General features: G+C 35.1%; 1 protein-coding gene across 1 annotated transcript in view; it reads left to right on the top strand.

Annotated features, from left to right (window-relative positions):
- RBM26 (RNA binding motif protein 26) overlaps positions 1-16259 on the top strand; it is a 104428-nt gene that overhangs the window by 34950 nt on the left and 53219 nt on the right. Inside the window, exons 2-9 of the mRNA XM_042781036.1 lie at positions 5317-5435; positions 6055-6191; positions 9053-9141; positions 10237-10454; positions 12483-12743; positions 13264-13503; positions 13891-14061; positions 14464-14619. Of these exons, the coding sequence (XP_042636970.1) occupies positions 5317-5435; positions 6055-6191; positions 9053-9141; positions 10237-10454; positions 12483-12743; positions 13264-13503; positions 13891-14061; positions 14464-14619 (1391 nt within the window). The remainder of the gene's footprint in view (positions 1-5316; positions 5436-6054; positions 6192-9052; positions 9142-10236; positions 10455-12482; positions 12744-13263; positions 13504-13890; positions 14062-14463; positions 14620-16259) is intronic.

Here is a 16259-nt window from a genome sequence, read left to right as displayed (position 1 = left end):
AAAAAAAAAAAAAAAAAAAAAAACCCATCAAACCTCTTAGGGTTACACTTTTGGGTCTGTGAGGGATTTATTAGTCCAACGCTTATCTACAAAAGGCTGTTAAAATTATTCTCATTATGTAGAATTCTCTTTCTTTAAGAAAGTTTATTCTGCCATTGAGAAGCCTTTGGTTATTAAACAAAAGTCTTAGCTCTATTTTGAGCCAAAATCTTTTGTTTCCACTTAGTGTTTCTAATTATATCCCATGGAGGATATATTGAATATATGTAATTATTCTTCCTTATGATAGCTCTTCAGTCATTTGAAAACTTAGCAGTTCTCTCTGACATTTCACTTCTCCAGACTGAGAATCACTAGTGAGCTATATGATAATGATATCCATTTACCATCCTGGTCATTTTCTAGAAATCTGTTCAGTTTCTTTATATATTTATAAAAAGGTAAATGCAGTAGTATTTTGTTGTGTGGAAGAGCTATACTGTTTTCTCTGTGGCTTTCAATTTTATTGCAGCTTTATGATTTAATACTTTCCCTGAAAAAAGAAAATTCTATATTTAATTTATTGAGTACTTAAGTTGGTCCCCTCTCATTCCATAACTGCAGTTGTAAGTTGTCTGTCTCATGCCTTCCTTATTCTGCTGCTTCTGGTCATTTTTCGTTTTTGTTTTCATTCTCTCTACTCCTACTTCCCTACTTACCAACTACACACAAGGGCGATTGATTTGAGTTAGAACACTCTGGTTAGAATCATGCTTCATTGACAGATGATGTTTTTTGCTGGGTAAGAAGTACTTATGGAACATAGAGTCAGTGGGAATCTGGCCTATTTTCTAAGGTATGAAAGAAGTCTTTTAGTCTTTCAGTATTTTTTTGTCGTTAAACTTTCGAAAAACTTGATTCTTTTATTTTTTCCACCCTGATCTATAAGGAGATTGCAGTCTCGCTTTTCTTCTACACATATCTACAGTGCTAGAAGTATGCTATTGTTAGGGGCTTTTGAGTTGATTTTGACTTATACTGACCCCATGTAGCAGAGGGTAAAGTCTAGCTGCTGACAAAATATGTGTTGTTCACACCACAGACCTATATATAGCTAGCACTGGCAGCTGATCTAGTAAAGTTTCTTGTGAACTATTGATTTGCCATGAAGACAGTTTTTTAAAAATAACTAACCCCTTATTGTCTCTGAATATAGTCTTTCACTTAGGTCATTTAAATGTTTTTATTTAATTAATTTTGATGTTGTTAGGTGCCATCCAGTCAACTCTGATTCATAGCAACCCTGTGTACAGTGGAACAAAACACTGCCTCGTCATGTGCTATACTTGAGCCACTCATTATAGCCACTGCGTCGATCCATCTTGTTGAATGTCTTCCCTTTTTCGTTGACCCTTTACCAAGCATGATACCTTTTTCCAGGAAATGGTCCCTTCTGACCACATGACCAAAGTAGGTGAGACAAAGTCTGGCCATTCTTGCTTCCAAGGACCATTCTGGCTGCGCTTCTTCCAGGACAGATTTGTTTGTTCTTTTGGCAGTCCAAAGTATTTTCAGTATTCTTGTCCAACACTGTCATTTAAAGGCATCAATGCTTCCTTATTCATTGTCTGGCTTTACATGCATACGAGACAGTTGAAAATACCGTGGCTTGGGTTAGGCGTACCTTAGTCTTCAAAGGGACATCTTTACATCTTTTGCAGTAGATTTTCCTAGTGTAACCCTATTACACTGATTTCTTGACTGCTGCTTCCATGGGAGTTGATTATGGATTCAAGTAAAATGAAATCCTTGGCAACTTCAGTCTTTTCTCCCTTTATTGTGATGTTGCTTTTTGGTCCATTTGTGAGGATTTTTGTTTTCTTTATATTGAGGTGTAATTCATACTGAAGATTGTAGTCTTTGATCTTCTTCATCAGTAAGTGCTTAAAGTTATCTTTACTTTCAGCAAGCAAGGTTGTGTCACCTGCGTTTCGCAGATTGTTAATTAGTTTTCCTCTAGTCCTGATGCTGCATTCTTCTTCATATAGTCCAGCTTCTTGGATTATTTGCTCAGCATACAGATTGAGTAAGTATGGTGAAAAGATACAACCCTGATGCACACCCTTCCTGATTTTAAACCATGTAATGTACCCTTTTTCTGTTTGAACAGTGTATCATAGCTAGATGTTTACATGATGCAGCATTAGTGATTTTATTTATTGCTATAAATATGTATATAACAAAACATTTGAACATTGCACTTTTAATGAAGACAAATGGAAAAGAGATAATATGTTTTGCCTCTCCATGATCCATACATTTTGGTATATTATTAAAATTCTTTTTTTTCTTAACTCAGTTTTAATTTGCAGGTACCTTTTCTGTGTTTTCAAAAATGTTGAAGTAAACATGGGATTGCCTCACAAATGTAAATTCTGCTTTTTTTGCTATTAAACATGAAATTACAAACCTAGCTTCTCTTATATAATTTGAATTCCCAACAGATTCTAAAAGGTAATCTGCCTTTCAGACTATTTCAAGCAGTTAAAATTCCTGTGTAGGGCACCTGATTTATTGTTGTGACTGTTAATTTATATTTTATTTTTTTGAAAAAAATTCAACTCAAATGCTTCCTGCAGGACATGATCAAAGATTGGTCAGAACACATCACATTAAATTATATCTTCCTGTTTTATAAAACTGTAATTTATAAATTGTCATAATTGCAAAAATTACAAGTCTTCTGATTTTTAACTGTTAATATATAGATATATTTTTTATATAGGGTAGGAGTTCATAGAGGGATGGACACAGGGAAGCGGTAGCTATCGGGAGGAAGTGGGAGAGGAGCTGTTGCATTGTGCTAAATTGTGGTCACTGTCATGAGACAAAGTGTATGTGATCTGCTGTATGGAAAGTGCATTTGCCCTATAAATTTTCACCCAAATCACAATAAAAAAAATAATAATAAAAAATACTTTTTTTTTTTTTAACTTTATTGTGATTTGGGTGGAAATTTACAGGGCAGATTGATTTTCCATTCATTGGTTCATCATACACATTTTGATTTGTGATGCTGATTGTAATCCCCACAGTGTAACAACACTCTTCCCACTTCCTCTCTGTGTTTAACGTTTCCATTCCTCCTCCTCTCCTATCCCCTTTTGCCTTCAGAGCTTTATCCCTGGGAAAATCCTGCCCTTTTGATCTCATACAGTTGATTATAAGGAGTGTGTAACTTCCTGATGTTATTGTTCACCTTATTAGCTTGTCTGTCATTTGGCTGAAAACTGAGCTGTGGGGTGAGTTTGGTTCCATGCTTGAAGGGTGTAAGGCCTGTAGTCTAGGTTCCACCAGTTTTATCAGGCTGGAAAGCCTGGTCTTCATGATTTTGAGTTTTGTTCCACATTTTTCTCCTGCTCTATCTAAGACTGCCAATTGTGATACCTTTCAGAGCTGTTAGTAGTTGTGTCCCAGCACCATTTAGTTCTTCTGGTCTCAGGGTCATGGAAGCTGGGGTTCTTGTGGCCTGTTAGTCAATTGGACTTTAATTCACCTTTAAAACATTTATTTATTTTAAATAATGGAGCGGGGAATGGAATAGCATTGGTGTTTTGGCAAAAGAAATGTAAAATGGCAGGTCATCACAAAAGCCAGTATTAAATTGAAAATTTATCCCAACAATATTAAATTACAGAATTTGGACTCAGTGCAGAGAATTTGAACTTGTTCATAAACAGCAGTTGCAATGAAATGGTATAAAACAGATACTATGCGTCAGATGATTTCTACTAAACTGAAGTATATTAAGCTTGATGTCTAGTTAAATTGATAACTAGTTGATTAAGCTTATTCAGGTTATCTAAAATGAGTAGGTGTTGTTTCATAATCTCATGTAGATATAATATCTCATGCATAGGTAGGTGTTGTTTCATAATATTTCATGCAGATGTAATATCTCATGCATAGGTAGATCTTAAGAATAGTATTCCATGCTCATTATGCTAAAACTTTTATGAAAAAATTTATTATGAGCCCTTCTATCTATATTAAAAAAACAATTTTACAGATGTTAAATTTGTAAGAAAAAATGTTTTGAAGAATCTCTCTTGTACAATTGAAATGGATTGTTTTCCCCATTTTTTGTTTAGATTGTAACTCATCTCAAGTCTTTGTAAATAAATGGAAATAAATTCATGAGAAAAGTTATTTATGATTAGTAACAGATTACCCTGAATCTTAGCTTTAAATTATATATGCTTATCTCATAGTTTCTGTGGGTTAGGAATTTGGGATCAGCTTAGCTGGGTATTTCTGGTCAGGCTCTCTCAAGAGATTTTTCTGAGCTGTTTTAGCCTGTTAGGGCTTCAGTTTTCTCAGAGTTCAGCTGGGTCCATAAACTCTTCTTCCAAACTCACTCATATGATCTTTCTGGCCATTGACTGATCCATTATGTCATCTACACATGTTTTTTTCCATAAGGCTGCTTGAGTGTCTTCAGGACATGGCATTGTATTTCTCCAGAACAAGTAGCATAAGAGAAGAGAGCAAGCAAGGAGGATGCCATGGTGCTTTTTAGGACTTACTTGAGAAGTAACTGCCATAAGGAAGCCACTAAGTCCAATCCGCTGTTTAGGGGTAGAACAAAAAGTGCAGAATTTACCATGAATGTAGTATTTGAGTTCCTTTTTGAAATTTTAGGATGGCTTAACATTGTGTCTACAACAATGGTTTCAAATAAAGCAGTGATTGTAAGAATGGTATAAGACTGGGCAATGTTTCATTCTGTCGTATGTATGGTTGCTATAACGGAATCAACTGGATGGCTCTTAACAACAGCAACAATGTACTTTGTTTGTTATAACTTCTCTTTTTAATAATAAATCCTACTGATTTTCAAATACATACATGATATATATTTGGAAGCATGCTGATGATGGCTACCTATATATACTATGTAAAGTATATTAATACAAAAGAGAAGAACTTAAATTTCTTGAGTGCCTTCCTTGAGTTTTTTTTACCTATATTAGCTCATTTCATTATTTATCATACCTAAGTTAGTTTGTGGGAGCTCTGGTAGCATAGTGGCTAGGGCACTTGACTGCTAACCAGAAGGCTGGTGGTTCAAACCCACCAGCCACTCCTCAGAAGGAAGATGGGGCAATCTACTTCCGTAGTGATACTGCCTCAGAAACCCAAGGAGGGGTCACTATGAGTTGGGTCTGACTTGACGGCACATAACAACAAGAACAAGAAGTTAGTTTGTGGTTAGACTTTGCAGAATATGTGGTTTTATTATGGCTACATTTTCTTCAACATTGCTTTTTTCTTCAGCTGTGATGCAGATCCATCAGCCCTAGCAAAGTATGTTCTGGCTTTGGTAAAGAAAGACAAAAGTGAAAAAGAGTTAAAGGCATTATGTATTGATCAGCTAGATGTATTTCTTCAGAAAGGTAAGATGTTTGTTATTTAATGATAAGATTCTCCACAGAGACTCATTATGGCACAGCACCTAACTGTAGCAAACAACTTTGTAATTACCATATATAAAATAATAATTATTAGTGATGATTACTGATTATATCCATAGCTCATTTAAAACGGAAGCTTTCTGTTTCTTTAACGTTTTTAAGCTCATTCTTAAAGCATTCTGATAATTTTTCTTACCTACGTTAAAGAAGATTAAGAAAATGACAATACTTAATAGTACTGCTTAGGAAATTAGAATGTTGTCTAGTAAAATGCTTCTCAACTTTTCACTTTGCTTTCCTCCAGAAAATAATAGTATTTGTGTAATATATTGGGTAGGGTTTATGAAGAAGACTAGTCATGGCTAGAGGTGACTGGCTCAGTGGCTCTGAGATTTCAGCCCCCACCACCATAAAAGTTGAATGGATCACTGTTAACCATGGTCCTTGTACCATGACACACTGATTTGGAAGCTATAGCTCTTAGTATAATTTGTAGATTTATAAAAGCTAAGGTATATTTTATCATATTAGAGATCTGAGTTGTAGAGGTATATCTTAAAAATATCTTTCAATCTATTATTTGTTTGTATTTTATTTTTAGAGACACAGATATTTGTGGAAAAACTTTTTGATGCTGTGAATACAAAGAGTTATCTACCTCCTCCAGAGCAGCCATCATCAGGAAGCCTAAAGGTAGAATTTTTTCAGCACCAGGAAAAAGATATTAAAAAAGAAGAGGTAAAGATTTATGTTATACTTTACATGTTATTTAAATGCTTATCAGGAGTAATTAAACTGAGTTTTATTTTCTAGTCTGTATTGGGAGTCCCCAAGAGCATTCCCAGGTTTGATGACTCACCTGAAGAACTCGAGGATGCAGCATATAATTGTACTCACGGCTGTGATTAATTACATGGAATTTTGGGACATGGAAGATTCTCAGTAAATGATAGCCTCTGTTATTGTTGAGAGATTGTTGTGTGGTGGGAGCTGTGTGAAAAGATAAAATGGAAAATGAGCAGAGGAAAAGGTGTATGGGGCAAAGTTTAAGGGGAAACAGATGTAAGCTTCCAAGAGTCTTTTCCAAGTAGAGTCACTGAAGATGTACTTAACTCCCCTTGCAATGAATTGTGACAAATATGATGTGAAATGTTGTATATCAGAGAAGTAGAGACTCAGCACCCTCAGATTTTTCTGGAGTTACGTAGGCACACTCTGCCTAGCACATAGCAAAATTTCACATTCCCAGAAGGAAAGCAAACGTTCAGCATAAAATATATTGTTTCCACAGAAAGTTCAGGCACAGTGAGCCATTCTTACTAGAGAATGGTGAGAACCCACCCAAACCCAAGTTCCAAGATGCCAGGCAAGGGCCATCCCTTTCTAAGGATAGTAGTATTAAGCTTATTTTTAATTCTTTCCTGTACGGTATCTTTTATTTATGAAGTTTTTATTAGTGTTCTGTTATCAGTAGATCTGTTTGCTTCTCTACTACATACATTTAGTAGGGGGCTTTGGTTTTTTTTTAATTGTGATTTGGGTGAATGCTTATAGACCAAATAGTTTTCCCTATAGCAGTTCATACACATTTTGTTTTATGACATTGATTACAATCCCATAATGTAACAGTTCTCTTCCCACTTCTGCCCTGTGGTTACCTTTTCCCTATATCCTCCTTTCCTATTCATCCCTGCCCTGTGAGCTGTTGTAGAGGGCTATTTTTAAGGTAGTCAAATAAAAGGACTTTCATAAGCAGTGGGAATGACTTTATACTTGAGTAGGTTTTGAAAATGTTATCTCCATAAATTTTTCTATAACACTTGTTTAATAATCGTTTAATTCAGTAGTTCTTGGCAGATTAGGTAATGTATTTCCACAATTAGCCTAACTTTAGGGTCAAACAAATTTTGGTTAAATTTTTAACTCTACCTTTCAGTGCTCTGTGACCCTTAGAACATTACTTTTGTGTATCTCAGTCTCTGTTAAATGGAGATGCTTCATGGCTGTTTTGTGGAATAAGAAAAATAATGTATATAAAGCATCTAGCACAGTGTGTGGGACATGGAAAATTCTCAGTAAATGATAGCCTCTATTATTGTTGAGAGATTGTTGTGTGGTAGGAGCTGTGGTTGTGACCTTGGTTTTTCCCTTCATATTCTGTATGCTTTTCCCAGATTATATAAGTAATGTTTGTTTATGATGTAATACAATATAAAATATAACATACTAATTCTTAATTGTATTTTTATCTATCTATGCGTCTGAACATATTTACTTACATGTATATGTATTGTGTGTGTGTATATATATATATATATATATATATATATATGTGTGTAAAAAGATCATTTCTCATGATTGCTCTAGTTTCAAATATAGTACTCTAGATTTTTCCTACCTTTTGATTTCAGTTGGGGAAAAAATATTCTTCCTATATAGTTTTATAATCCATTTTAGTTAAAATATACCTGAAATCTTCTTTACATTTTATATTACGTTTTATAGCAGCTACCGTATAGCAGTCTACTTGGCAATCTACTTCTGTAAAGCCTTGGAAACGCAATAGGGGTCGCTTTGAGTTGGAATTGACTTGATAGTAGTGGGTTTGATTTATATATATGTATATAAAGTGAAGTGTATCAGGATTAGATTCAATTACATGTAAGAGAAAATAAAAGTATATCAAGATTATATTCATTTACATATAATAGAAAAAATGGTAAGAAAAAACCTATAAAGTCTATATTTCTTACAGAAAAGAATTCTGAGATTGGGCTTTTATAGGACTAGTATGGTAGCTCTAGGTCTTAAAGGACCCAACTTTTTGTTTTTTCTGCTCTACCATCTTTAGTTTATAGGCTGTCTAGAATTCAGACTTCATAAGTGGAAGTGGCAGCAGGATGGAAGAAGTGGCAAGGACAAGGGAGCTCTATCCCGACTTGAGTTATCCACCTTGAAAGAACTCTCCTATTCTTTCACTTCTTTTACCCTTCACTGATCACTTCTACCTGTAGGAGAAGACCAGAAACGGGGTTTTTATAAGTGCATATTTCATACCCAACAATATATGGGTTCTTATAGAAAGGAAGAAAGAGTGAATACTATGTTGGCTTCTGCATATGCCATTTAGAGATATACAGTGATTTATTTAAGTCTTTTCCCATTGTTGAATACTTGGTCCTAGATTTTTTTTTTTATTACAGATTATAGTTTAATTCTCAAAATGTCTTTAGTAAATCATGGGCTTCTAGTTTGAGGAGTAATCTTTTAAGCAAGTTAGTGGCAAAGCCTTACTTTTGTACTTACTGGTAAAATAACACTTCACCAGTTTTCTTGACCAGTTATAGATATTTATCCTGAATCTTTCAGAACTCTCAAAATGCCACATGATAGTCTGGGTTTTAAATACTGTGGATATGGTAAAATCTTTGCAGGTAAATTAAGTGAGTTTATGTAATAGAGAAATTTACTTTATTCGAATGCATTTAGGAGCTTTTATTAACTCCTATATATTAATACTAATTAAGCCATTGAAATAGTAACATGACAAGGAAGAACTTGCTAAACCTGTTATACACATTTCTTTTGGTTTGTTTCAGATCACAAAGGAGGAAGAGCGAGAGAAGAAGTTTTCTAGAAGGCTAAATCACAGTCCTCCCCAGTCAAGCTCACGATACAGAGAAAATAGGTGACCGGTTCATTTAGTCATTGTCAGTGTTTAGACTTTAGTTATCTTTTATATAAGGGTAACTTTTACCTCTTTATTGGTATTGAAAATGTAACTGTAACTAGTTCTTTGCTACCAAAACAATCTATATCAGATTTGTAGTTGCAGGAAGTAAGATTTAGAACAGAGCTTGACATACAATAAATACTCAATAAATATAATTTATTTTTGTTGTTGTAGAGAATATATGCAGCAAAACATACTCCAACAATTTCTACACATACAATTCAGTGACACTGATTATATTCTTCATACTGTGCAACCATTCTCACTCACCTTTTCCAAGTTGTTCCTCTCTCATTAACTTGAACTCATTGATTCGTACATTTCCTGTCTAATCTTACAAGTTGCTGTTGTCAGCTTGATCCCATGTAGATAGATCTTAAAAGGGCACATTGCTCAAGGCAGCCATTCTATACTAATTAAACTAAATTGTTGTTTGGTTTGAAAAGACTTTGGTGGATATTTTTGGTTTAGGGTTTAAAGATTATCTCAGGGCAATAGTTTCAAGAGTTCATCTGGCCTCCATGGATCCAAAAGTTTGGATTCCATGAGAATTTGAAATTCTATTCTGTACCAGTGAAATCTTAATTTGAGATCTGAAGTATGAATAAATTATTACTCATATGAAAGTTTCAGAAGCATTTAGAATACAATGTATGTGATACATGCCTATGTGTGCATGTGTGCGTATGTATGTATACACATGCACACACACACGTGAAACTATAAGTACAACATTATACATACTATAAAACATTTGGATAGATAGATGTCTGTATGTATAGATGCCTAAATGTATTTTAGAAACTGGTATGTTTAAGACTAAGGATTACGACAGCAATTTTTTTTTTTTTCTTAAGTGGGTTTTAGAGTACCTAAACAGATCATGCTCAGTGTTTTCAGTTGTTTGAGTAATCCCATATTAGGTTTCTGGTGGTGGGGTGAAAAATCATGATGTCAACAAGAATTAATTATAACTTTTGCATTTAGTTTGAGTTATTTCTATATCCATTTAAAAATTGTTTACATAAAAGTGATCATATATTTCTTTAGAAGTCGGGATGAGAGGAAGAAAGATGATCGTTCTCGAAAAAGGGATTATGATCGAAACCCTCCTCGAAGAGATTCATACAGAGACCGGTACAATAGAAGACGAGGGCGGAGTCGCAGTTACAGCAGGAGTCGGAGTCGAAGTTGGAGTAAAGAGAGACTGCGTGACAGGGATAGAGATAGAAGCAGGACTAGAAGCAGAAGCAGAACCCGAAGCAGAGGTAAATAATACAAATCTGTGTATTTTGGTTAGCATTCTTTTATTGTGAAGAAAAGTACTTATTTGAGTATTTTTAAAATTTTAGTTCCAACTTGTTAATATTGTCTTCATGTTTTTTTATTTTAATGTATTTTATTGTCCAAGTGAGTGGTTTTTAAAAATTTAAGAAATACTATTTCATATAAATTAAAACAATTAATTTATTACTACATACCCATCAGATGGCTAAAATAAAAGAGACTGACAGTACCAAGTGTTAGTGAGAATGTAGATGAACTGAATTCTTGGAAAAACAATTTGGCAGTAAAATTGTTAAACCTACACTTACCATATGACCCCGCTATTCTACTTGTAGGCATTTACCCGAGAGAATTGAAAGCATATGTGCACACAAAGCCTTTTATCTAAATGTTCATGTTAGTTTAGCAATAAGAAGTAATAAACTGCTGATAATATGCCACAATAATTATGCTTAGTGAAGGGAATCAGACAGTATAGCATATACATGTATAAAAACTTTAGAAAATGCAAGCTAGTCTATAGTGACAGAAAACCAGTCTGTGGTTGCTTAAGGATAGAGTAAAGGAGAGATGGATTATAGAAGAACATAAGGGAACTTTTGGGGATGAAGAAATAATTTTCATTATCTTGAATGTGATGATGGTTTCACATAAATACATATATCAGACTCATTAAATTGTACACTTTAAATATTTGCAGACTACTGTATATCAGTTTGTTAGACTGGGTTCTCTAGAGAAACAAAACTATTAAAGCTTATATAGAGAGAGAAAGGGAAATTTATCTTAGGAAAATGGCTCACACACTTATAGAAGATGCAGGGCCCAAGTTCTTGGATCAAACGTCAAGCTGGAGGCTTTTCCCAACTCACACAGCTGCAGGGGCTGAGGAGCTCAAGGTTGGCAGGCAGTATGCTGGCTGTTGACTGAAATGAATGACGAATCTATGATCTCCTGGCCGAATGGTGGATTGTTTGCTCACGGACAGTTGTAGGCAGCACAAGAGAATCCCGATCCACAGAAGAATGTCTCTTTTCCCAGGATGTCCATAAATGTACTGGAAGCAGGTCACACCCCTAGGGAAGCTCCCTTTCAATGGATTGGCTGCTCAAAACATATACATCTGATCCCATCATTGGTACAACCCACATCACAATTGCTTTAACCACACAGAATTGTCGTCCAGCCAAGTTGACACACAGCTCCAACTATGACAATCAGTTATACCTCAAAACAGTTTTAAATAAACCATTTTAAAAAATCTTTCATATGTGTATGCTGATAAGACAGTATCATTTTTAGCATGTATCATTTTTCTTCGGGTATGTATTATTGAAAAGAAGAATGTTGCTGGCAGTAAAACATCTTCGAGTAAAACAGCTTTACTCAAGCTTAGATTTTTACTACCATTGCAACCTTAATTGTACTCTCACATTCAGTCTTTAGAAAATACTACTTTGAGCCTTAATATAATAAGCCCTATACTTTTTTTTTTTAAATTTTTTGTTTTTTGTTTTTTCCTGTGATCTAGGTGTACCAGGCCTCTCTGCACATTGCTTCACTTAACTCATCTCTTAATACCTTTTCTCCTTTCTTGGGACCATATACAGCCTAGTTAGTTTCTTTGTTCATGTTTAATGTGAACTTTTTTTAATCTCCCCCTCTTGGGTCATCCATTCTCATCTTCAGTAAGTTGTGTTCAGTGTGAAAAGCCCTAGTAGAATCTTTAGATAGATGACAACGAAATGTTCATCACAGGAAGAACACCCATACTCTGCTTTGTTTTCTGGGCTGAAGTTATTATGCATACTAAGATCTCAATAATTTGGTCATATTGAACAGAAATAGCTTATCTTGGAACACTGTATTAATTGAATAGTTTTTAAGGAAAAGGAGGATTAATAGAAAAATAAACAGCTTCTCTATTTTGTGCTAAATATCACTACATTTTAGATCTGGGGCTTGGTATTTTTTAGAGTGTACTTTTAATAATTTATATTTTGTTGCAGAAAGAGATCTAGTAAAACCTAAATACGACTTGGATAGAACGGATCCATTGGAGAATAATTATACTCCTGTCTCTTCGGTACCTAACATTTCATCTGGCCACTACCCTGTACCTACTTTGAGCAGTACTATTACAGTAATTGCTCCTACTCATCATGGTAATAACACTACCGAAAGCTGGTCTGAGTTTCATGAAGACCAGGTGGACCATAACTCTTATGTAAGACCACCAATGCCAAAGAAACGATGTAGAGACTATGATGGTAAGTCTTTGAACTGTTTCATGAAGTATTGAGTTAATATTTCCAGTTGAGTAAATTTAGTAAATTTAGGTTGTGCACAGTTATTCAAAACTTATCATGGATATTGGCAACAGTGGAAAATTGTTCTTAATTGCTTTATGAATTCCTCAGTGTTATTGAAACTTTCATTCACTACTGACTATTGAATATCAGTGTAAAGATACTGTTTATTTACATGTCAGTCATAGTATATTACTGATGTTTACCAAATGAGAGTAGATATCTAATTGTAAACTTAATTTTGTGATATATATATATTTTTGGTGTGTATGTTAGACATACTATCTTATATTACTGTTCTGGTATTGCTGAAATACTAGTAGTTTATATTATTGGAATTAGTAGATAGCTCTTGGGAAATAGTTAATTATACTTGCCCAGCATTTAAAATATTTATATTTTTAATTATTGTTGTTACTTTAGAGGAAATTTATATGGTCAGTGCTTTCTACATTTTTTTCATAACTGTTATTCCCCACAGAAAAGGGTTTTTGTATGAGAGGAGACATGTGCCCTTTTGATCATGGAAGTGACCCGGTAGTTGTAGAAGATGTGAATCTTCCTGGTATGCTGCCTTTCCCAGCACAACCTCCTGTTGTTGAAGGACCACCTCCTCCTGGACTCCCTCCACCTCCTCCAATTCTTACACCCCCACCTGTGAATCTTAGACCCCCAGTGCCTCCTCCAGGTCCATTACCACCTAGTCTCCCACCTGTCACAGGTAAGGAAATATGTTTGTTTGTCTGCATGTAGTGTCTGTCCTTTCATAGTCTTTTAAAAAAGTTTATGAGTTTGATGCTTGCTTTTGTTAAAAGTATCTAGACAAATCCTGTAGATGCTTGCTAGAAACTAAGAGCAAGATACTCTTATTCGGAGTTTATCAGTTTTGCTGGCTTTGCAAATCAGTTACTATGGCTTGGAGTGGCCCTGTATTATATACAGTCCTGATAAACCCCAGTGCCTTCAATCCTTTATAGCTTAAGGTAAACCTATTTTATCTAGAAAAGTAAGTTAGATTTAAGAGGTTGTGTTTGTAGATATCGATTGACTGATAAATGAAAATCCATGTTTGAATGTACAATAACGTATTTTATTTGTTTGCTTTCAGATGATATTTCTTATTCTTTGGTTTTGACAGGACCACCCCCTCCACTTCCTCCTTTGCAGCCATCTGGCATGGATGCTCCCCCAAACTCTGCAACTAGTTCTGTTCCTACTGTAGTAACAACTGGCATTCATCACCAGCCTCCTCCTGCTCCACCCTCTCTTTTTACTGCAGGTGCAGTTTTGGCCCTTTCAGTATTAACGTAATACAGTTTTATAGGAGAGTTTTAGATGAGGAATTTTAAAATGTCCAGAGAGTGAATTGTTATATCAGTACAATGTTTCTTAATAAAATTATGTAGAATTACAGAATGTACCATGTAGACATGGTGAATGTGCATTAAACTTAATTCTGTAATTAGAATTTAAAAGAAATAGTTTTTTCTGTTATTCTATAACATTTTTTATGTTTATAAAACCAAGTTTTCTTTTTAGTTCTTCTATCATCTATCAGTTACATGTTGTATATTACTAGTACATGTTGTATATAGTAGTAATATGCTACATAGTTTACTTTTTCTGTTATCAGTATAAAAAGTTTACCAAGTGGAATTTTATAATTGTTTTTTAATTACAGTTTTTGTATTACCAGATACATATGACACAGATGGCTATAATCCTGAAGCCCCAAGCATAACAAACACTTCCAGACCTATGTATAGACACAGAGTGCATGCACAAAGGCCTAACTTGATAGGACTAACATCAGGGGATATGGATTTGCCACCTAGAGGTATTATGATTAATCTTTTCTTATTATTATTTGCATAATACTGAATGGCAAAACATTTCTAAAGAACAGTAAATCCTGTGCTTACTGGTGCTGACTAAGAAATGGTGATTGTATACTCTCTGGATCCTTTGGTCTCCCATGAGGGAAAAGGTAATGTATGGTTCCCTATTTTTGTGGTATTGATGATATTTTACTGTACCATCCAAAGGGAAAGAAATTTCTCAAAAGTACATGTTTTTTTCAGGTATTTCTTCTTTTTCTTCTTAATTAGTTGTAGTCTTGGTTAGTTTAAGTTCTTGAAAGTAATAGCTTCCTTCCTAAAGATACATTCTTTCCTAGTTTTTATAATGAAATCAGCTGAACAGACCTATATTTGACACATATTTTAGTTTTGTTCACTTTTAACATGTTAGAATTTGTTATTGGTTTGCTTATATTTTAAAGGGAAAGGAATTATGTTTTATGAAGTGACTTTTTTAAATTTCTAGAGGAGACAGGCTTTTTAAGAACATTTCTGAAAGAGAGAAGATAAAGAGTTTAGACTGATACAGTCACAAACCAGGGCAGCATGTGTTACAGAGAGTGATATAAAGAGTCAGAGGAAAGAGAGTTCACATTAATTTGGAAAAGGTAAAAGTAGCTACAGTTTACATTTTAGACACAGAGGTGAGGGTGCCAAAGGAACAAGGAGGCTGCATCTTCTGACCTCCTCTAACCCCACAAGAGGGAGACAGAATCACCATCAGTAGCCCAAGGCCTGTTCCTACAAGGCCAGACGTGTTGCCTCCCTCCAGCCCTTTCAAAAACCCTGACACCAACTGTTCTCCCGCCGCACCCACCACCTCTCTGCTGGGTTCAGTAATTCGCTGCAGTGGCCACACAGAACTTACAGATTATGGGGTTTGTTTGGGAAGCAACAAGGTACAATTCAAGTTCAGGAACACGCTCAGTCTCTTTCAGCCCGCTGTCTCTCAGCTAACAGTCTCTCTTAGTCACTCTTCCAGCAGTATGTGTCTCTCATGTCTCCCAGCTGGCAGTGTGAGTAATTCTTTCTCCCTCTATTAGGGCTGTTTTTGAGCCTGCCAGAGTGGCCAAACTAACCAACCCCAACATCGGAATTCTGTACACCTGAGAGAGAGCGAACTTCCCAGAAAATTACTTTGTGCTGCTCCCAACAGAAATACCCCAGGTGGATAACGTTAACAATCAGGAGCTACTCAGTTGCTCATGGCAAATTCCACCACAGAGTTTACAAAGACTTATGGCTAGAAAAGCCATACCAAGTAATTTACTGCACCACAAGGGTTTAATAGAAAATATACATGGCCTAATAAAAATATATTTCTTTCTACTAGTTTTTAAAACTCATTTTCTTTCATTCTTTCTTTGATGTCTTCCTGTGGTTAAGGAAAAAAATATGCTTCATCAGTCATAAATACAATCTCAATTAGTTTAAATAAAGAGTAGTTAATGAATGGGAGCTCTGGTAGCATAGTGCCTAAGGCACTTGACTGCTAACCAGAAGGCTGGTGGTTCAAACCCACCAGCCATTCCTCGGAAGGAAGATGGGGCAATCTATTTCCAGGGCAATCTATTTCCGTAGTGATACTGCCTCAGAAACCCAAAGAGGGGTCACTATG

The sequence above is a fragment of the Orycteropus afer genome, unplaced genomic scaffold (assembly GCF_000298275.1).
Source record: "Orycteropus afer afer isolate SDZICR_OR568_19922 unplaced genomic scaffold, OryAfe1.0 scaffold00081, whole genome shotgun sequence".
NCBI classification, from domain to species: domain Eukaryota; kingdom Metazoa; phylum Chordata; class Mammalia; order Tubulidentata; family Orycteropodidae; genus Orycteropus; species Orycteropus afer.
This window is presented reverse-complemented; position numbering and strand designations above follow the sequence as displayed.